This window comes from Heliconius melpomene, chromosome 11, assembly GCF_056956725.1.
Source record: "Heliconius melpomene rosina isolate 202511_hmr_F chromosome 11, ASM5695672v1, whole genome shotgun sequence".
Classification (NCBI taxonomy): domain Eukaryota; kingdom Metazoa; phylum Arthropoda; class Insecta; order Lepidoptera; family Nymphalidae; genus Heliconius; species Heliconius melpomene.
The window spans coordinates 6,918,157-6,935,286 of record NC_140399.1 but is presented as its reverse complement, the minus strand read 5'-3'; the positions used below and the strand labels follow the sequence as shown (position 1 = coordinate 6,935,286).

Here is a 17,130-nt window from a genome sequence, read left to right as displayed (position 1 = left end):
GGTCATACTCATATTATGCCGCCCGAAGGCTAGGTCATTTGGAATCAGTCACATCTTAATTATTTATTAGAATGTTATACAGTAAATTATAATTTCCATCTAGATGAAATGCTAAAAGTGACTATTATATTTATTTTCATAAGGATGAATATCAAATTATAGAAATCCTCTAATTTTTGTTAATGATTTGTATAAAGAAATTTGTATAAATCTATATCGGCGCGCACCATGTATGCATTAAGCAAACTTACTGTGGGTGACGTTTTCTTAAATCAGCAAACTTTGCAAGCTGTTGCTTAGCAACGCGTAGCGACGATTGTTATTAACATGGCGGAATAAATTCCTTGTCAAATTAATTATTTTAATATATTGGTATATATCGAAAATATTACAAATATGAGAAAAAAAAGTATCCTATGTTCATCCCGGGACCCTCAAGTATCTCTATATGAGTATTTTATCACAATTAAATTAGCGGTTTGGCCCTGATTGCGGAAAAGACAGACAGACAGACAGACAGACAGACAGACAGACAGAGTTACTTTCGAATTTATAATATAGGTATGGATAGCGTATTCTCACAATTATATAAAGATTATTCTATATAGATATAACAAAGAGCTAAACCACTTCCATATTTCCACTTCACTTTACGTCGAGATGCATTTGAGCGATATATGCAACATGACATTTAATTATAAGACCACTTAAAAGTTCACGTATTATACTCGTAGCTATGGTATGCCAGTTCCAACTGCAAGTCGACGACTTCCCTACATGGTATATCCTTCTAAGGAAAGTGAACCCATTGTGTAGTTCTGTTCACCTATAAGAACCAACTGAATTCTAAATCGAAACTGGTCCAGACATTGAAGAATTCTTTTAATTTCGCGTGGAAATTTAAAAAGTATAAACACCAAGTTCCTTGACAATACTTAGTCAACCTGTTTTAAGTACTAAACAGGTTGCGGTTTTAAATTGCTGAGCAGAGGGGAGTTTTAAGCGTATACCGACTGAATGTGGGCAAAATGTAATTATGATTTTTTTTTAATGATGTCGTCGCCAATTACACTGTAATACTATATAAATTCTTAAATAATATGCAAGAATTAAACAGATTTTAAATAATTATAAAATAATTAATAGATATATTTAGATTGTAAGGGCGCAGTGGCACAAGAGTAACTGTAACGCAACCGTTGTGAGTTCGATGCCTCAAAAAATTCTACTACTAAAGCTGATTTATTTAATTAAAACAATAAATACGTATAAATATCTGTATTAAATTTTACGTGCCTATTATTAACAATAATTAAGTATATTTATTTGCCAAATTAAAAGAACGTGAGCGTAATTTATGGACAAAATAAAACACTTTAACGACCAAAACATGTTTGGGTAAAAACCAAAATAATGTTATCTCAGTAGAAAACAAACATACGAAGCAAGAAACCCTCTTTATGGAGAAACATTGTGAAAGACTTTTTGTGACGTTTTTTGTCCTTTTTTTAGGTTATTTGTTTGTCATGTTCTTAAGTAATCAGCAATATGAATAAAAACTTATTTTTAATTTTAATTTTAAACGCATTCAAAGTTGTTTATATTTCTTTTAAGTACAAAGGTCGTGAGACAACCGTTCATTGAAGCGAGGAAAATGACAAACAATAGCTTGTTAGGCCTTTTGTCGTGAGCTTTGGGCGGGCATGACATCCGTCTGTCTGTTCATAATCAAAGCAATGACCGGGCATAGGGGCTCGATGGCGGGTAAGCAACTGCATATCATTTTAGTCGAAATATTCTGTATTATAGAAGAGAAGGCGGAGAGAATAAAGTAGTTTAGATACTCCGTTTCCCACGTTCCGCATTTTGCCTTAATATTAGAGGGTAGAAATGACTTTATTAATAAATAATAATTGATTCCCAAGAGTTAAAAACGACTTAATACGCCTTTGTTAATGCCACACAAAAATCTCTGCTTGTGGCGACTAAAGGCGACGAACCCGTTTATATTTTTTATTTAACATAATTTATGAGAAATTCTCATTAGCTTGAAATGGGTTAAGCAATTCTGATAAAAAGCTTACGTGAAGAGATGCGTTAACTCGACTGTTGTGACAGGCTTCCATTTGCTAAAATATTATAATATCTGCATAATAAATATACACCTTAAATCATTGTGTAATAAGGCATATAATTAAACAAGAAAAGTTTCATATTGCACTTTAGACCTCTTTGTTTACAAACATAGATCGTGAGTAAATCCGCTTCAGCAATAGCTCGGCAACTCGCCAATAGAGGGCGCTAGACCAAAATAGATTGTCGTTCTGAACGTCGAAGTGGAGTTTACAAGAATTACAAACTAATATGGCCATATTATTTAATTTTATTGGGACAAATAATATGTATAACGTATTTAATTAAAACTAAAAGCGATAAATCGCTTTTTTAGTATCAATGTTACTCTATACGTACAAACTTTATATTTCTAATGCTTAAGTTTGTTATTTTGTTGTGGTCAAGTTTGATATTTTCATGCCCTACAAAATTCTCTGCCCTACATAATTTAGAAGTGATTTAAAATAAATTAATATTGGAAGTTAATAGGTATATGCTTAGACTTAAAAATATGTATATCTTGAATTTATATTTCTATTTGGAAAATTTTGATATAAAATATTAGAAAAAATGCTTGGATATAGATAGTTTATGACAGATATAACGTAGTTTTATATTTATTTTAACCGTGTTCCGAGCGAAATAAGCTTAGAGAACGCGAGTATTTATAGATCGGGATTTATCGTGCTTTTTTAGGGCTGTCCTTTTATGGACTAATGTTAGCATTAAAAATATTAACTTTTATATATATGTTACACTGTCTAGTCTAACATTTTATAAACATACCTTTAAAACCTTTATTAAAATATTTATATTTATAAAATAATAATCATAACATATAAGAAAATCTAAGTATCATTTTCATAATATGTAATATTTTCTCTATAACATACATAAATTGTTATCATTTAAAACCAAAGGGCTATAAATAATACTTATGACAAATCTATTTTGAACACTATCGCTTATAAATTAGTTGTCAACCCTTGCTTAACTAATTATACGAACGCAACGAGTTATGCCTCGTTGAGAAATCACCGTGAGCACCAATCGTTTATAGATAATTTATATTAACAACATTAAAGTCCTATTTTTGTGCCTTACGTTAAAAATAGCTTTAACATAGCACTTGTGTCGGACCAAAAGTTCGATTTAGTTTTCGGTGGTTTTCGTTCTAGTAAGGATTCAATTAATATTGTAGTTCGTAATAGAAATTTTTACAGTTGTATTGTATAAAATCATAGCACTTTAAATCGAAATAATTTAATTTTGACACGAATAATAACACGAATAATTTTGACAATCATCTATGATACATTTTGATATGATACAGATCGTTAAATTTTCGGTTTTTTTCCAAAAAAACAAGGTTTTTCGGTCGTAAAAACATGTTTCAGTAGGAAACTACATAGCACAAATGTTAAAATATTGTTAAAAAACGATATAAAGATAAATAACTATTACATTAACTAATAAAATATTAAAAACACTAAATAATCTATATATATAAAAGGACTTGTCCTCACTGACTGAGGTAAGACGCACGCACAGCCGTAACCGCTGATGGTAGAAACCTTAAATTTGGATAAAAGTTTACTTTCGTAATCTGGACATCCACTAAGAAGGGATTTTGAAAAATTTTAACCCTAAAGGGGTGAAATAGGGGTTCAAAGTTTGTATGGAAAAAAATTTAAATCGGCACCGATTTTTATAAAATTTGAAATTTAGATTTTTAAAAGTATTTAATTGAACACGTGTTTCATAGTTTTCTAGAATTCTCCCCCTAAGGGTGCAAATAAGGGGTTGAAAGTTTGTATAGGTTTTTTTTAAGTCGTCACCAATTTTTATAACATTTGAAATTTAGACTCTTAAAGGTATATAGTTAAACACATGTTTCATGGTTTTCTAGAATTCACCCCCTAAGGGTGCCAATAAGGGGTTGAAAGTTTGTATGGAAAAATCTTTAAATCGTCACCGATTTTTATAAAATTTGAAATTTAGTCTCTTAAAAATATTTGATTGAACACATGTTTCATGGGTTATTCAAAATTCACCCTTAAATACGCAAGCGAAGCGGCGCGCGTCCGCTAGTTAATATATATTTAGGAAAAGAGAATAATCAAGACGATAGAGTAGAGTGGACGGTTTATTTACTACATGAATTATAATTATATTAAAAAAAAGAATACAGCGCCATCTACATGGAACAAAATGAACTTTTTGATGAGCGATGTAACGTATTGATTAAGATGGCGTTAAAAAGTGTAAAATATTTTGAAGTAAATTCCTCTTTTTGTTTTATTTAATATGCAAAACTAAGACAAAAACATAATTGAGGAATATGATTTCCACATACCTGTTAGCTGTTAACGTCGTCATCTCGACGCTATTGCCACACGCCGTTAATATTTCATCGCAACTGCTGCCACCTGTTATCCGTTGGACGGAACTTAAAGAGACATCCTCACTGGAACTCTTGCCTGCGTTCGCAGCATTACCGCTAGATGGCACTCTTTGCTTTGTAGCTTGTTTGTGTCTGCTCAACGCGAAAAATAATGCCAAAACCGCTTTTAATTTCGCGTCTCGAATATCAACGGCGGTCACCTGTTCCAATCCTTGGACTTTTTGGGCGTGTAAGAAGTCTAAACAACACTGGACGTTTTCCAACTGAAAGAAAGTAGATAATAATAATGTTAATATTCATGTTTCAATAATATAATATTATAACATAGAAATTAGCATGAACTACCCCCAAATTATGAACGTATTTGAAAACATAACATATTTTTTGACTATACGTCTCATAGTTAGCGGAATAAGCGGAGAACACTTCATAAATAGTCCCTTTTCTATTTGAATTAATAACTAATAAATTAAGTAATAATAAATTAAAATATCAGTACAGTTCATTAATTATAATAGCATTGTCTCACGTATTTAAGTATGTGATATAATATGAAATTATTTCACGCTTCGTTCGAAAAGGCTGAAGTAATTACAGTTTAAACACGTTCAGTCTTATTTTATGTTCGTATTTCTTTGAAAACAAAATATTAAATTTCTTAGAAATATATTTAGTTTTTAACTGTTATTGAACTCTTTTTTCTAATTGGAAAGAAATAATATTTTTGTAGTTTCTCAAAATTATTTTTTAAAGAATAATTGTTAAATTTAAATATATTGGGCTCGGTTATAAGAAACAATTCCTTCGATTATAAAAATTAAGACTCAACACGCAATGCCTCGATAATTCAACAAAAAATGGGAAACGGAAGTGTCTTAACACTAGGTTCCCAGGTTCCCTCTACGTCTTCTGCTATGTGAGGTACAGAGCGTGAAGATAAAAAAAAAACTTTATCATAGAAACTTCAATGCTTCAATGGAACCTAATTACAACATAGATAGGTAGTAAGGTAAATATAATATTCTATTTACAAAATTTCAGCAAAACGTATAAATTAAACTATTAAATAATAATAATTAAACTATTAATAATTAAACTATTAATACAACGTATTAAACCGACATTGTTCCGCATTAATGCTGGAATCGGAGCACGACTTCGATTCATAATTACTTATTATCACAATTATATCACGTTATAATTAATCATTATAATATGAATATAATATTAGATAATATATTTCAAATAACAATATAACAGTAGGAAAATAATTTTCTTTAGCTTCACGCTATATCCCACATATAGCTGGATAGGGCGAAAATAGTGTAAAGACACTACGTTCCCTACTTTCCGCCGAATTTTACGAGCCATTGCGTGGCGGAGCTTAACGTCGCGCTTAGCCTGTAGATCGACACTAAATAACGAAATTAAAAAAAATAATTTTTAGTTTCCTCGAACACCTTCAACATGAATGATATTCTTCTTTATATTTTATAAATAATAACATAACAGTAGATAATATAAAATTAACATAATTATTCGCATTACATTGTTTCTAGGTCCGATTCGCGAATTCTAAAATGGAAAGTAATTCGGTATAAAATCGTTTGACGTGCACCGTACGCGCACCGCATACTTATTCTATTGAAGGGGACGTGCGTGCCATATGGGCACCGGCCGTACCTGTGCGAAGCCTGCACAATGAGTTTATCACTTAGGTGACCCTCGAATAAACACAATTAAACTTATATTGGTGATAAAACTGATATTTCCATATTGTCTGATGTATTTATATATTTAAATTGTAAAAGATTAAGATAGTTTATTTTGTAAGGGTTTTGCAAGATTGTATAAAATTGATGGCTTTATTCCTATGGTAATTAGTAAACCGGTATTAATAACTATTTTTTTTACTTTACGCCGTATTTTGCACATAGCAAACAATGCAGGGAAGAGAGGACCTAGTGTTAAGATAGGTGTTCCCATTAACACGCGTCTGTTTCTTTTCGTAAATTCTTCTTTTTAAATTCTGGAGGCACTGTGTGAAGAGTAGCGAAACTCAACTACGCGTTTTGATTCTTTACAAGAGGGAGGAAATTAAAATATTAAATATTTCATTTTCTCGAGTGGGAATCAAACCCACAACCTGTAGCGTTAATAGTCGCACGCATATGCCTTGGGCCAAGACTGTCCTCGCATATGCGTTAAAAATATAACATAAAATTTAAATTTACGACTGAAAAATAAGTATGTATGTAAAGTAAAAAAACTTTAACAAGACAGCTTATTAAATTAGAACTAGGTCAGTTCTTACTTAAAAGGCAATACGTTAAAGATAATTAAACTCATAAATTATATACTTCTTCTGCACTTAGTAAGTATGTTACAAGTCCACGTAATAAGCAATTTTAATAATAAAAAGTTCAAAACCTTCCATAAAAAATCAACGAAAATTTAAAGTTAATATTTCAATAATGTATATTTCTTATAAGTTTCTTTTGTGTTCATTTTGAATGTGGCAGTAATTGTGATCCTTTCTTTTACATTTTTTGTGCATCGTCCTCACTAAACAACGGTTGTATGGATACATAAAATTTCATTAATATCATTCAAATGCCTTTGAGGTATAATGTTATAATGTATTCATACTAAAAAACAAAACTCTTTGAAAGTTAAGAATATTATGAGTTTCTTAATGTGGCAGTTTATAAGAAAGCGTAAAGAAAAAATTTTGTTGTGAGAAAGAAACGTTTTACATTTTAAAATGCAATAATTATGTTTCAAAACAATAAAATTTAAATTATTTGTATTTGATTTTTAAGACGGTGCATTTCGTTTATATTTTACGATGAAGATCGATTTCTGTCAAGTCGATCGATTACAATCTAACTAGGTACGTAAATAAATTTACATGAAGACTTAGAGCTAAAGAGAAATTTGTAATAGTACTTATGCTTGTCTTAAGCATAACAAAACAAAAAAATTTTGGTTAAAAGTAATACCTACATATGTACGAATATGTACCCAAGAAGCTATTTTTGGGAGAAGTACGGAAAAAAAAGATTACAGTAGGGTGTCTATATTTATAGGTTTTCTTTAAAAAATTATGAAAATATAATTAAAAACAAATTAATGCTTAAACTTACATTCAAATAAACAATACTTCACACGCCTTAATAGCTTAGAATTGTTCGAAAATTACATTTTAAAATTCCTTTGTTCTAATTTAAAATACCTATAGCCAACGCATGACTGGAGTTCTAATAAAGGGCTTCATCCTCACAATGCCAAATGGACGTCGAGGTGATACCATACTGCAGTATTTAGTTCATTTCGTTGCGTCACAAGGGTCGGCGTCGGCCCTTAAAAGGCTTGCCTACATCTCATAGGTCACCGGCACTCGGGCTCAGGCTTGACTCGACCGCTTTTGAGTCAAGATGTTAACAATATAGCCTGTAACGTAAAATGTAAATACGACCATATGTTTTCCTCATCGGTGAACGCCCTTCACAGATACAATAACAAAAATATTATATTTGTTTTTTTTTATAATCTGTGATATATATGAGATATGTTTTTTTTTAATATTTTTTTTTCAGATTCACTCTGTATCATCAGTATAGGTAGGCAGAGGGAATCTAGTGTTAAGAGATTCCGTTCTCCAATTTCCGCCGAATATTTGAGGCATTACGTGTTAAGTGAATTTCACGCCGCGGTTTTTGTTTGTGAGTGGGAATCGAACCTACAACCGCCGCGTTACAGTGGCACGCTTGTGCCCCTACGCCACGAAGGCTTCCGAAATATATAATTGTTTAAAATAATCTGAAATTTACTAGTACTGAAATTTACTAGTACTAGTAACAACAAGTAAACAACGACAGTATAACAAATATTTTCATATCGAAATTATTCGATAGTTTATTGTAAAAAAAGCAATTACGTAATTTTAAATACAATGTCATTTTTCTATACGCTAACAATAAATATTGTCACGGCTGACATCAATATCTATAGTTAGGATCGCACTTTACATGTCTCTCGTGTGCGTCTGACAGCTGACGTCGCGACATGACAATAGTGTGGCCCCAAAGTAACTTAACGAGATAAGATCAGATCTCAGCTTTCTTAAAAGAACTTATTTACACCCAAAAACGGATATACTTTTATAATTAATTAAAATTTATAAAAATATTTTCAATGACTATTTATTTCAGCTTCACGCTATAACTCGCATGTAGCAGGGTAGGGAGAGAACCTAATGTTAAAACACTCCGTTCCCCTTCTGCCGAATTTTCGAGGCACTGAGTGGTGGCAGAGCATTGTCCCGGGTGATAAGGAACTCACAACCGTCACGTTACAGTCGCACTCGTGCCCTGCGTCACAATAGCCTCAAATTTTCAACATTAAATATACGCCTAGCGCGTAAGAACCAATCTAGCCAACCTAAATAACCATGTAAATAAATATAATATATCAATTCTTACAGGCTTTGCAAGTATGTATCCTGCACATCATCAGACCCGCGAGGAAACGGACCACGCTACATTAGTTTAACAAAGGCACAATTACGTACTAACTAGGTACGTAGGTACCGGGACAAATTCAATTGTTAGATTGGCCAAATCATCCGGCAATGTCAGATTCATGTAGACATTTAAATCTGAAATGTCTCTAACATTTGCGGACACTTGCCAATTTAGTGCTCGACAAAACAATTAGTTTTAATTGCTTGGCGTTTTTAGTCCACATGTAAGGAAATACGCTAGATATAGAAGCTAAATTACAATATCTATTAAGAAATAAAAGTAAATTGATTTTCTCGAGAGGCCAGTCGTAATGGCGCAGGGACACAAAATGTGTTTAGGCAAAACGCGGTGTTGAGTTACGCCATTCAACACGTAATGCCTCAAGAATTCAGCGGAAAGTGGGGAACGGATTGTCTTAACACTGGGTTCCCTCTGCCTACCCTGCTAATTTGCGATATACAGCGCGAAGCTGATTTTTTTTTCGATTATTACTCATTTTTATTTATAAATTTTTGGAAATGCCACGTTTCGAACACTGTATTATACTAACACGATTAATCAGGTAAAATATTTTGATTTAAATTAAAAATAAAAAACTATTTCAATTTAGAAAATACAAAATTGACGTTTCTTTACACAGGTGAATTTTTATTTACAACTTTCCATTGTTGGAAAGGGCATAAATAGGCACTAAACGCAGCATATCGGAAACCAGGCACGTGCCGTTCATAAAGAAACCTGCGCTCAGTTTTCTTTCTCAGGAGTATAAAATTTAAATTCTAAACCTTTTTGCCAATTTTATAAAAAAAGTAACTTTTGAATTGTAGATACATTAATTTTTACCCATATAATATTGCATAATGTTTTTTCCTCAAAATTCAACACAACAAAAGAATAATTATAAAAGTATATTAGTATATTACAAAATACAAAAAAATAATTTTATTGACGTTTAGAATAGAATAGAATTAGTAGTCTAACATTATTATTTTATAAAATTTAAATACAATATTCTACACATTTTTCTTTGTTTCTATTTACACTTTGTTTAAAACGACTTTTACAGATAATGTAAAGTAAATGCATGACGTAAAGTCATTTGTAAAATGGCTTTTATTCTTTAAAAATAAAAAAGTATATCTTAAATATTATTAACATTATCGTTATTAATTTCATAATCTATATATATAAAAGGACTTCTCCTCACTGACTGAGGTAAGACGCACGCACAGCCGTAACTGCTGATGGTAGAAACGTGAAATTTAGACAGATGTTTACTTTCGTAATCTGGACATCCACTAAGAAGGGATTTTGAAAAATGTTAACCCTAAAGGGGTAAAATAGGGGTTCAAAGTTTGTATGGAAAATAATTTAAATCGGCACCGATTTTTATAAAATTTGAAATTTAGATTTTTAAAAGTATTTAATTGAACACATGTTTCATGGGTTATTAGAATTCATCCCTAAATACGCATGCGAAGCTGCGCACGTCCGCTAGTATTATATAATAATAATAAAAAATAAGCCATTAAAATTTAAAGTAAGCTCAATAATGTCAAAAACATTATAATTTGGATAATAAACACTGAAAGTCAAGTGCATCCCGTTATTCAGGCTTAGGTCACGGCGTACGAGGCCGATGTGTGTCGAGGCCTACGAGCATTCTGATCAGGGTTGTATTTAATATTAATATTAATATTATTAATAAAAGTCGAACGTGCATATTACATACCACATACACACGCAATCGCATTAAAAATTAAACTCGTGTAAAATGGTCGGTCTTTACTAAATGTTTTAAGAAGGTGTTTTCAGCTTTACGGTATATCCCGCATAAAGCAGGGTAGGAGAGCCTAGTGTTAAGACACTCCGCTCCCCATTTTCTGCCGAATTCCGGAGGCATTGCATTGGGTGGTAGAACGCCGCGTTTTGCCTCGATACCAGAATGAAAATATTAATTATCACATTTTCTCGAGTGGAAATCGAACCCATAACCTCGATATCTAAATAAATAAATATTAACAATTTCCCAACCCTATAAGAAATCTCTTATCCTCGTAATTTCACACTCAACTTGGACATATCGGTGTTATTACCTTTAAAATTGGTCAATTTTAATAACCAAGTTGTAGCTGATAAGCTATCAGTCCTATATATTTTTAACTTTCGCCAATGAGACATGTTATTATGTAAATTGGTTGTGATATCATATCTTACAAACTAAAAGTGAATTTATAATGTTATTTTTAAGTATTTTTTTTTTAATAAACTCTCACTGAAAATATTTAATTAAAATTTAAATATGTCATTAACATTTAAATATATTTTTAGCAAATAAAACAATTTCAACTTGCTCTACTTGCCTAAAATACTAGGTACATTTTATTGCGTATTTTATCAATTATTCGAGAAAATATATATTTTTTCTCAATATAATGACAAAAATATTATGTTATTCGAATAGTATTCGAACTATCGCCATCATGTTTAAAAATCTTTAAATTACATATTTAAATTCCATTAAGAATAAACGTGATTTTAAATATAAACATAGCTAGATGAATCCTTGATTTACCGCCTGTTTCACGTAAACGCGTGGACGTCTAAAATTTTGTTTCTTATTAAAGCTAGTAATAAATCAAGATAAGTCCCCTCCATGGTGGAAGTGAAAAGATATCAATTTAACAGAATAACATTTAAAGCGGTCACGCGATCACATATGAGCATAATAACCCGTTATTATGTGTTCCTTTGATAATGGTAACAAAAGAAAAATTATTATTGTAATTTTCTCGTTTTCCTTTAACATACATTTTTTTATTTTTCCATTAAGTAAATGTGCATTTTTACTTTGTGATGTACTCGTTACTGTTTTAATGTGCAGTTTCACTTAAACATGTGACCGATTTAAAATTATTTATCCCATACAAAACATAAATGTGAAATGAAAGCCAAGTTAAATGTTAACTAATGCGTCGTTTTTAACTTGCTGGCAAAAGAATGAGAGATATCTATGGGTGCCGAGTTCTGTCTTCACTCGGGATTAAATTGAAGCAATTTTTTACGTATCTTCTAAATAAATTAAAGTATTAAATATTTAATTTCCGTTGTTTCGCAGCGGCACAAGAGTGTGACTGTAACGCGACGGCTGTGGGTTCGATCCCCACTCGAGGAAGTGAAGTATTTATTTACGTTTATCCTTCCATTTCTTCGATCTGGTGTCCAGCTCCAGAATTGCTCCAGGGGACCGGAGTGTGTTAACAGTATAATTAAATTAAAAAATATATATTGCAGACAGTTCATAATCCACTACTTAACAAATTACTAGAATTTATTTAAATTTTTGTCACTCTCAAATTACCTCAACATGTCCCATAAGTAAGGTGAAAATGTAATGAATTCGAAGGTTGCTTTTCTTATTCACTCACCATTAATAACACCCTTCTTTGAAACTCGTAAATCTGTCGTAAAACAAATTAACCCACTTACGTTTCGGGCGAGGCGCGGTCCCGATGACCGGAACAAATCTGAATGACTGACTTGTATTGTATACTACAATGTATACTTATTTAGTAAAAATAAAATAAATAAATCAGCTTCATGCTGTATCCCGCACACAGAGAGCATGGTAGGCAGAGGGAACCTAGTGTTGAGACACTCCGTTCCCCACTTTCTGCCAATTTGCAGAACTCAACGCCAAGCTTTGCTTGGACACCAGAGCGAAGAAATGGTAATATAAACGTAAATAAATATTTCACTTCCTCGATTGGGGATCGAACCCAAAACCGTCGCGTTACAGTCACACCCTTGTGCCGCTGTGCCACAACGGCCTCAATTACTTGGACTTGCTTATTAAATGTATAAACATTTTAACGTAGCGGGATTTGAACCCGGGCCCCTCGGTTTTCACCTGTGGACGAGTTCCAAGAGGCGCAGGTTCAAAGCCCGCTACAATCAAATTTTTAAACGTTTCCCAAATAATTATTTTTCTTTACTAACTGCGGAATAACACTTTAAAATTGTTAGAAATATTACAATGTATTCGATCGAGTGTCGTGAGAAATATACAAACATTAGTCATAAGTAGTGCTATATGTACTTATGAAAGCGGTATTAAAATTGTAACTGTTAGTGGTACTTTGGTAAATGTAGTGGGCATATAGCTTTTAAAGGCATTAAAGTCGTTACGACCGTCAAAATGTAAGGAATCCGTTGCGCTCTTTTAAAATTGTTGTCATAGTAATTGTGATCGTATTAAATATAACGTAAGTGAATGTTTTATTTATTTTAGTGCCACGCTGTATCCCGTACGCTGGGTAGGTATAGGGAACATGGGAACCTAGTGTTCAGACATTCCATTCCCATTAAGACATTTCTGTTCGTTTGCGTCGTTACTAGAAAGAGGTAAAATATATATTAAATATTAAATAAAAAAAAAAATACAAAATATTTGTTGAAAAATTTTATAATTGTGGATGAAATGTGATATTTTAAAGTGTAATTATATCTATTATCCAAACATCGTTATAGGATACAAACATAATATAAATAAACACATACGACGGTTCATAATTTAAATTTCTTCAAAATATGAAAATATCGAAAACTTTTAACAATAAGCCCTAATTCGTGACAAGACCGAAAGTCGCCTAACAATAAACAAAGGAAAAATTGTAATTGACCCCCGGAAATCCAAAACAATAAAGCGAATGGTTTCGTTCCCATTTCATAGTTTCACCGCCTTGTTTGCGGTACATTCTCTGCCACTGCAAGTGCAACGTGTATTGAGTACTAAACCCAAGGATAATTGTAAAATTATTAAAGCAAATAAATAGAAAATAATTATCCAAACAAATGTAAATATTTGTTTGGATAATTATTTTTAATATTTAATATTTTAATAAATTGTTATTTTTAATAATATGTATACCTCAATTATTTAGAATGAAACAAGAATCTAAACATATACTAAAAAAAGTTGTTAAAAATCTAACTGATCGCTGCCTGTACATGGAAGATATATGAGAAAGTTATTACTTTTAAAATGAATTTATTTTTTACATTTTTAAGGTGTTATTCCACGCACCAGGACAGAAAAATATGTTTTAGAAAAGTTTCCAAGAGGCGCGGGTTCAAACCCCGTTGCGTTAAATTTTTTATGTTTTCTAAAAAGTTTTTATATGTTTTCTAAAAAGTTTTTCTAAAAACTTTTCTCGTCTTGTTTCTCTTTGAATGCTATTAGTTATGTAAAAATATAAAAAAAACCCAAGGCTCAACGAAATTGACATTAATTTAATGACAAGTTCAAGGCCACGTTATAACCGAATATCTCATATATTATTAACAACTTACATAAGCACGTAAAGCAAATTCTTTTATAAAAAAATATATATATATTAATTAAGCATAAAATTACGTTCCACATTCATTAATATGTGTGTCAAACAGATTAATTATATTGGCCAATAAAAGAATAAGGCGTATGAAACATAATATTAAAAATCTATTAATATTTATACCACAATAACGATATAAAGAGCAAATTTAGAATTACAATGAACACTAAATTGGGTACCGTAGTTGATTTAAGCTGTGCATGTATGAATGTATAATAGAATAATATATTAAAAATATTTTGGTGCATCTATGGCGACAGGCGTGTGTTATATGAATAAATAAGAACGTATTAAAAGAATAAATATTATATTTAGTTTTTATTTATATTTAGTTTAGTCCATGCAATTTTATATACATGGCTTTCCTCTTTAGTTTAGCTATCATCATCATCATCATCATCAGCTTGTCCTCGTCCACTGCTGGACATAGGCCTCTATGGAGAGTTTAGCTATAAGATAATTTTTAACAATATTTCAATTAACAACAACTTTGGTCTTGCAAAAATCAAGAACAGATGCAAAACAATAATTGCATACAAATAATGGTACATCTAGTAACATAATGACTAAACTAATTGCTAAATGTGAACTCATATTCAAATTTTATCGCCCTGAACTAAATTTAGATGCAGCTTTAATTTTTCATTTCGCAAAATTCTTTGTTTTTTTTACATTACGAGGCTTTCATTAACGGAGCTTTGCTCCCCGAATAACATGACTCGCTTCAGGCCTTTATGGGGCGTTGACAAATCAGTAAACGAACTTTTGTATAAATGTAAATGTTTGTTTTGGGTTATAGGTAACCTATATACCTATAGTTAACTAACATATACAAAAAAATCATATGCCTTATTCTATCATGATAAATATGTAATTATTTTTTATCGTTAAGGTAGGCAAAGGGAACCTGGAAACCTAATGTGAAGACACTTCCGTTCCCCACTATCCACCGCATTCTGGCGGCATTGCGTGTATTTCATTCCTGAAGTGGGAATCGAACCCTGTCGTGTTTATCCTCGTGCAATTGTGCCCCTGCATCACGACTGGCCTCATAAATATGTTTATATATACATGGAAATTAACTTTCTGTTTTTAACGTATATCTCAATGGCACTCTTCTAAACGATTCCCAAAATATAAAAACTAGAGATGCAAAGAAAAAATTATAACAAACGCATAAACTTTTCGCCCTAACGGTACAGAAATAGCTTAGACGTATTCAAAAAACACAAGGATAGATCCATAGATCCTAAGGATGTGACAATTGCTGTGGCGACAGGATAGACGGTCCGCCAACGCGCTGATCTCATATGCAAGTCATCTCCTGATAGCCTCAATAATTTCAAACGGGAAAATTTGCGAGACAATAAGACTTGCAGCCTTGGTCTAGTTCTTTAAGGCTATCCAATACGTGTTCGATTACATATTTCGTCGTATGCAAGCGTGTTACTTTAAATAATTATTGGAAGTTATTACAAAAACATTTACGAATAAAGTTTGAAAATGTAATATGAATTATTGGAAAAAGTAAAAATAAATATTATTTTTAATAAATATAGATATATACAATACATCTTTTTTTTAACTATTTGGTTAAAAAGGACACCGTTGCCGTATTGCATAGGAAGTTGCATCAATTAAAACCATAATTGGTTCACTATCAAAAACAATTGAAGTTATACGATAAATGTATAAAGGAAGATAATTGAATATTGTTATAAAGACCGTCGTGGCGCAGGGCACAAGCGTGTGACTGTAACGTGAAGGTTGTAGGTTCGATTCCCACTAAAAGAAATAAATTATTATATTTTTATTTCTTTGTTTTGGTACCAAAACAAAACCGCGGTTATGTCGATTAAGAGAGGCTATGTTGCCATTGAAAAATCTGATTATAAAAAAATAAACGACGTAGCTACTTAAGTGAAAGATTTTTTTTCACCTTCAGGCTGTCCTGCAAATATCATTGTAGATAGAGGGAAATGTAAAAGTAGTGTTAAGATACTCGTTTCCCCACTTTACGCCAAATTTTCAATGGTGAAATTCAACACCTAGCTACCAGAAAAAAATAATAATTGACTTCCCCCAGTGGGAATTTAACTCACAACCGTCGGGTTTACAGTCGCACGTTTGTGCCACTAAGCAAGGACGGCCTCTGAAGTGAAAGATATGTGTTGATAAATTACTTTTTAATAGTCGGGACTGTCAGATGTCTAGACATGAGAGACTTATTTCCATATCCATTGTTTAGTCTGGATGAAAAATTATGACACCGGAATATGCAGCATATGGATAATCATTAGGTTGCTAAGAAAAAAAAAATATAATTTGATTTCGAAGCTTTAATAGTACAAAACCATAAATTTAATTTTGAGGAAATATGCTATAATAATATAATAGAATGACAACAAAAACCGCTGTAAGATTTCCAAGAAAACACTATATAATTAAACATTTAACCCGTTCATTCATAATGAAATATTGAATCATAATTGTTTTCAATTTGTTGACAGCCCTGGTAATAGTTATCATCTATATTTAGTAATTCTGACATCACGTTCTTCGAATAAAGAGATAATTTAGTTGTAGACACATCACTAGTTACCCTACATTTCGTAGAACAATTTCTTGTGGCCCAAAGTAATTGAATTGAACAAAAACAAGTTATTGACAATGAAAATCTATGAGCAAT

At 31.6% G+C, this 17,130-nt stretch overlaps 1 protein-coding gene across 7 annotated transcripts in view; it reads right to left on the bottom strand.

Moving 5' to 3' along the window:
- sick (sickie) overlaps positions 1–17,130 on the bottom strand; it is a 254,751-nt gene that overhangs the window by 150,167 nt on the left and 87,454 nt on the right. For all 7 annotated transcript variants that reach the window (XM_085192441.1, XM_085192442.1, XM_085192444.1 and 4 more), the window contains exon 3: positions 4,472–4,782. In XM_085192441.1, coding sequence (XP_085048567.1) covers positions 4,472–4,782 — 311 coding nt within the window. The remainder of the gene's footprint in view (positions 1–4,471; positions 4,783–17,130) is intronic.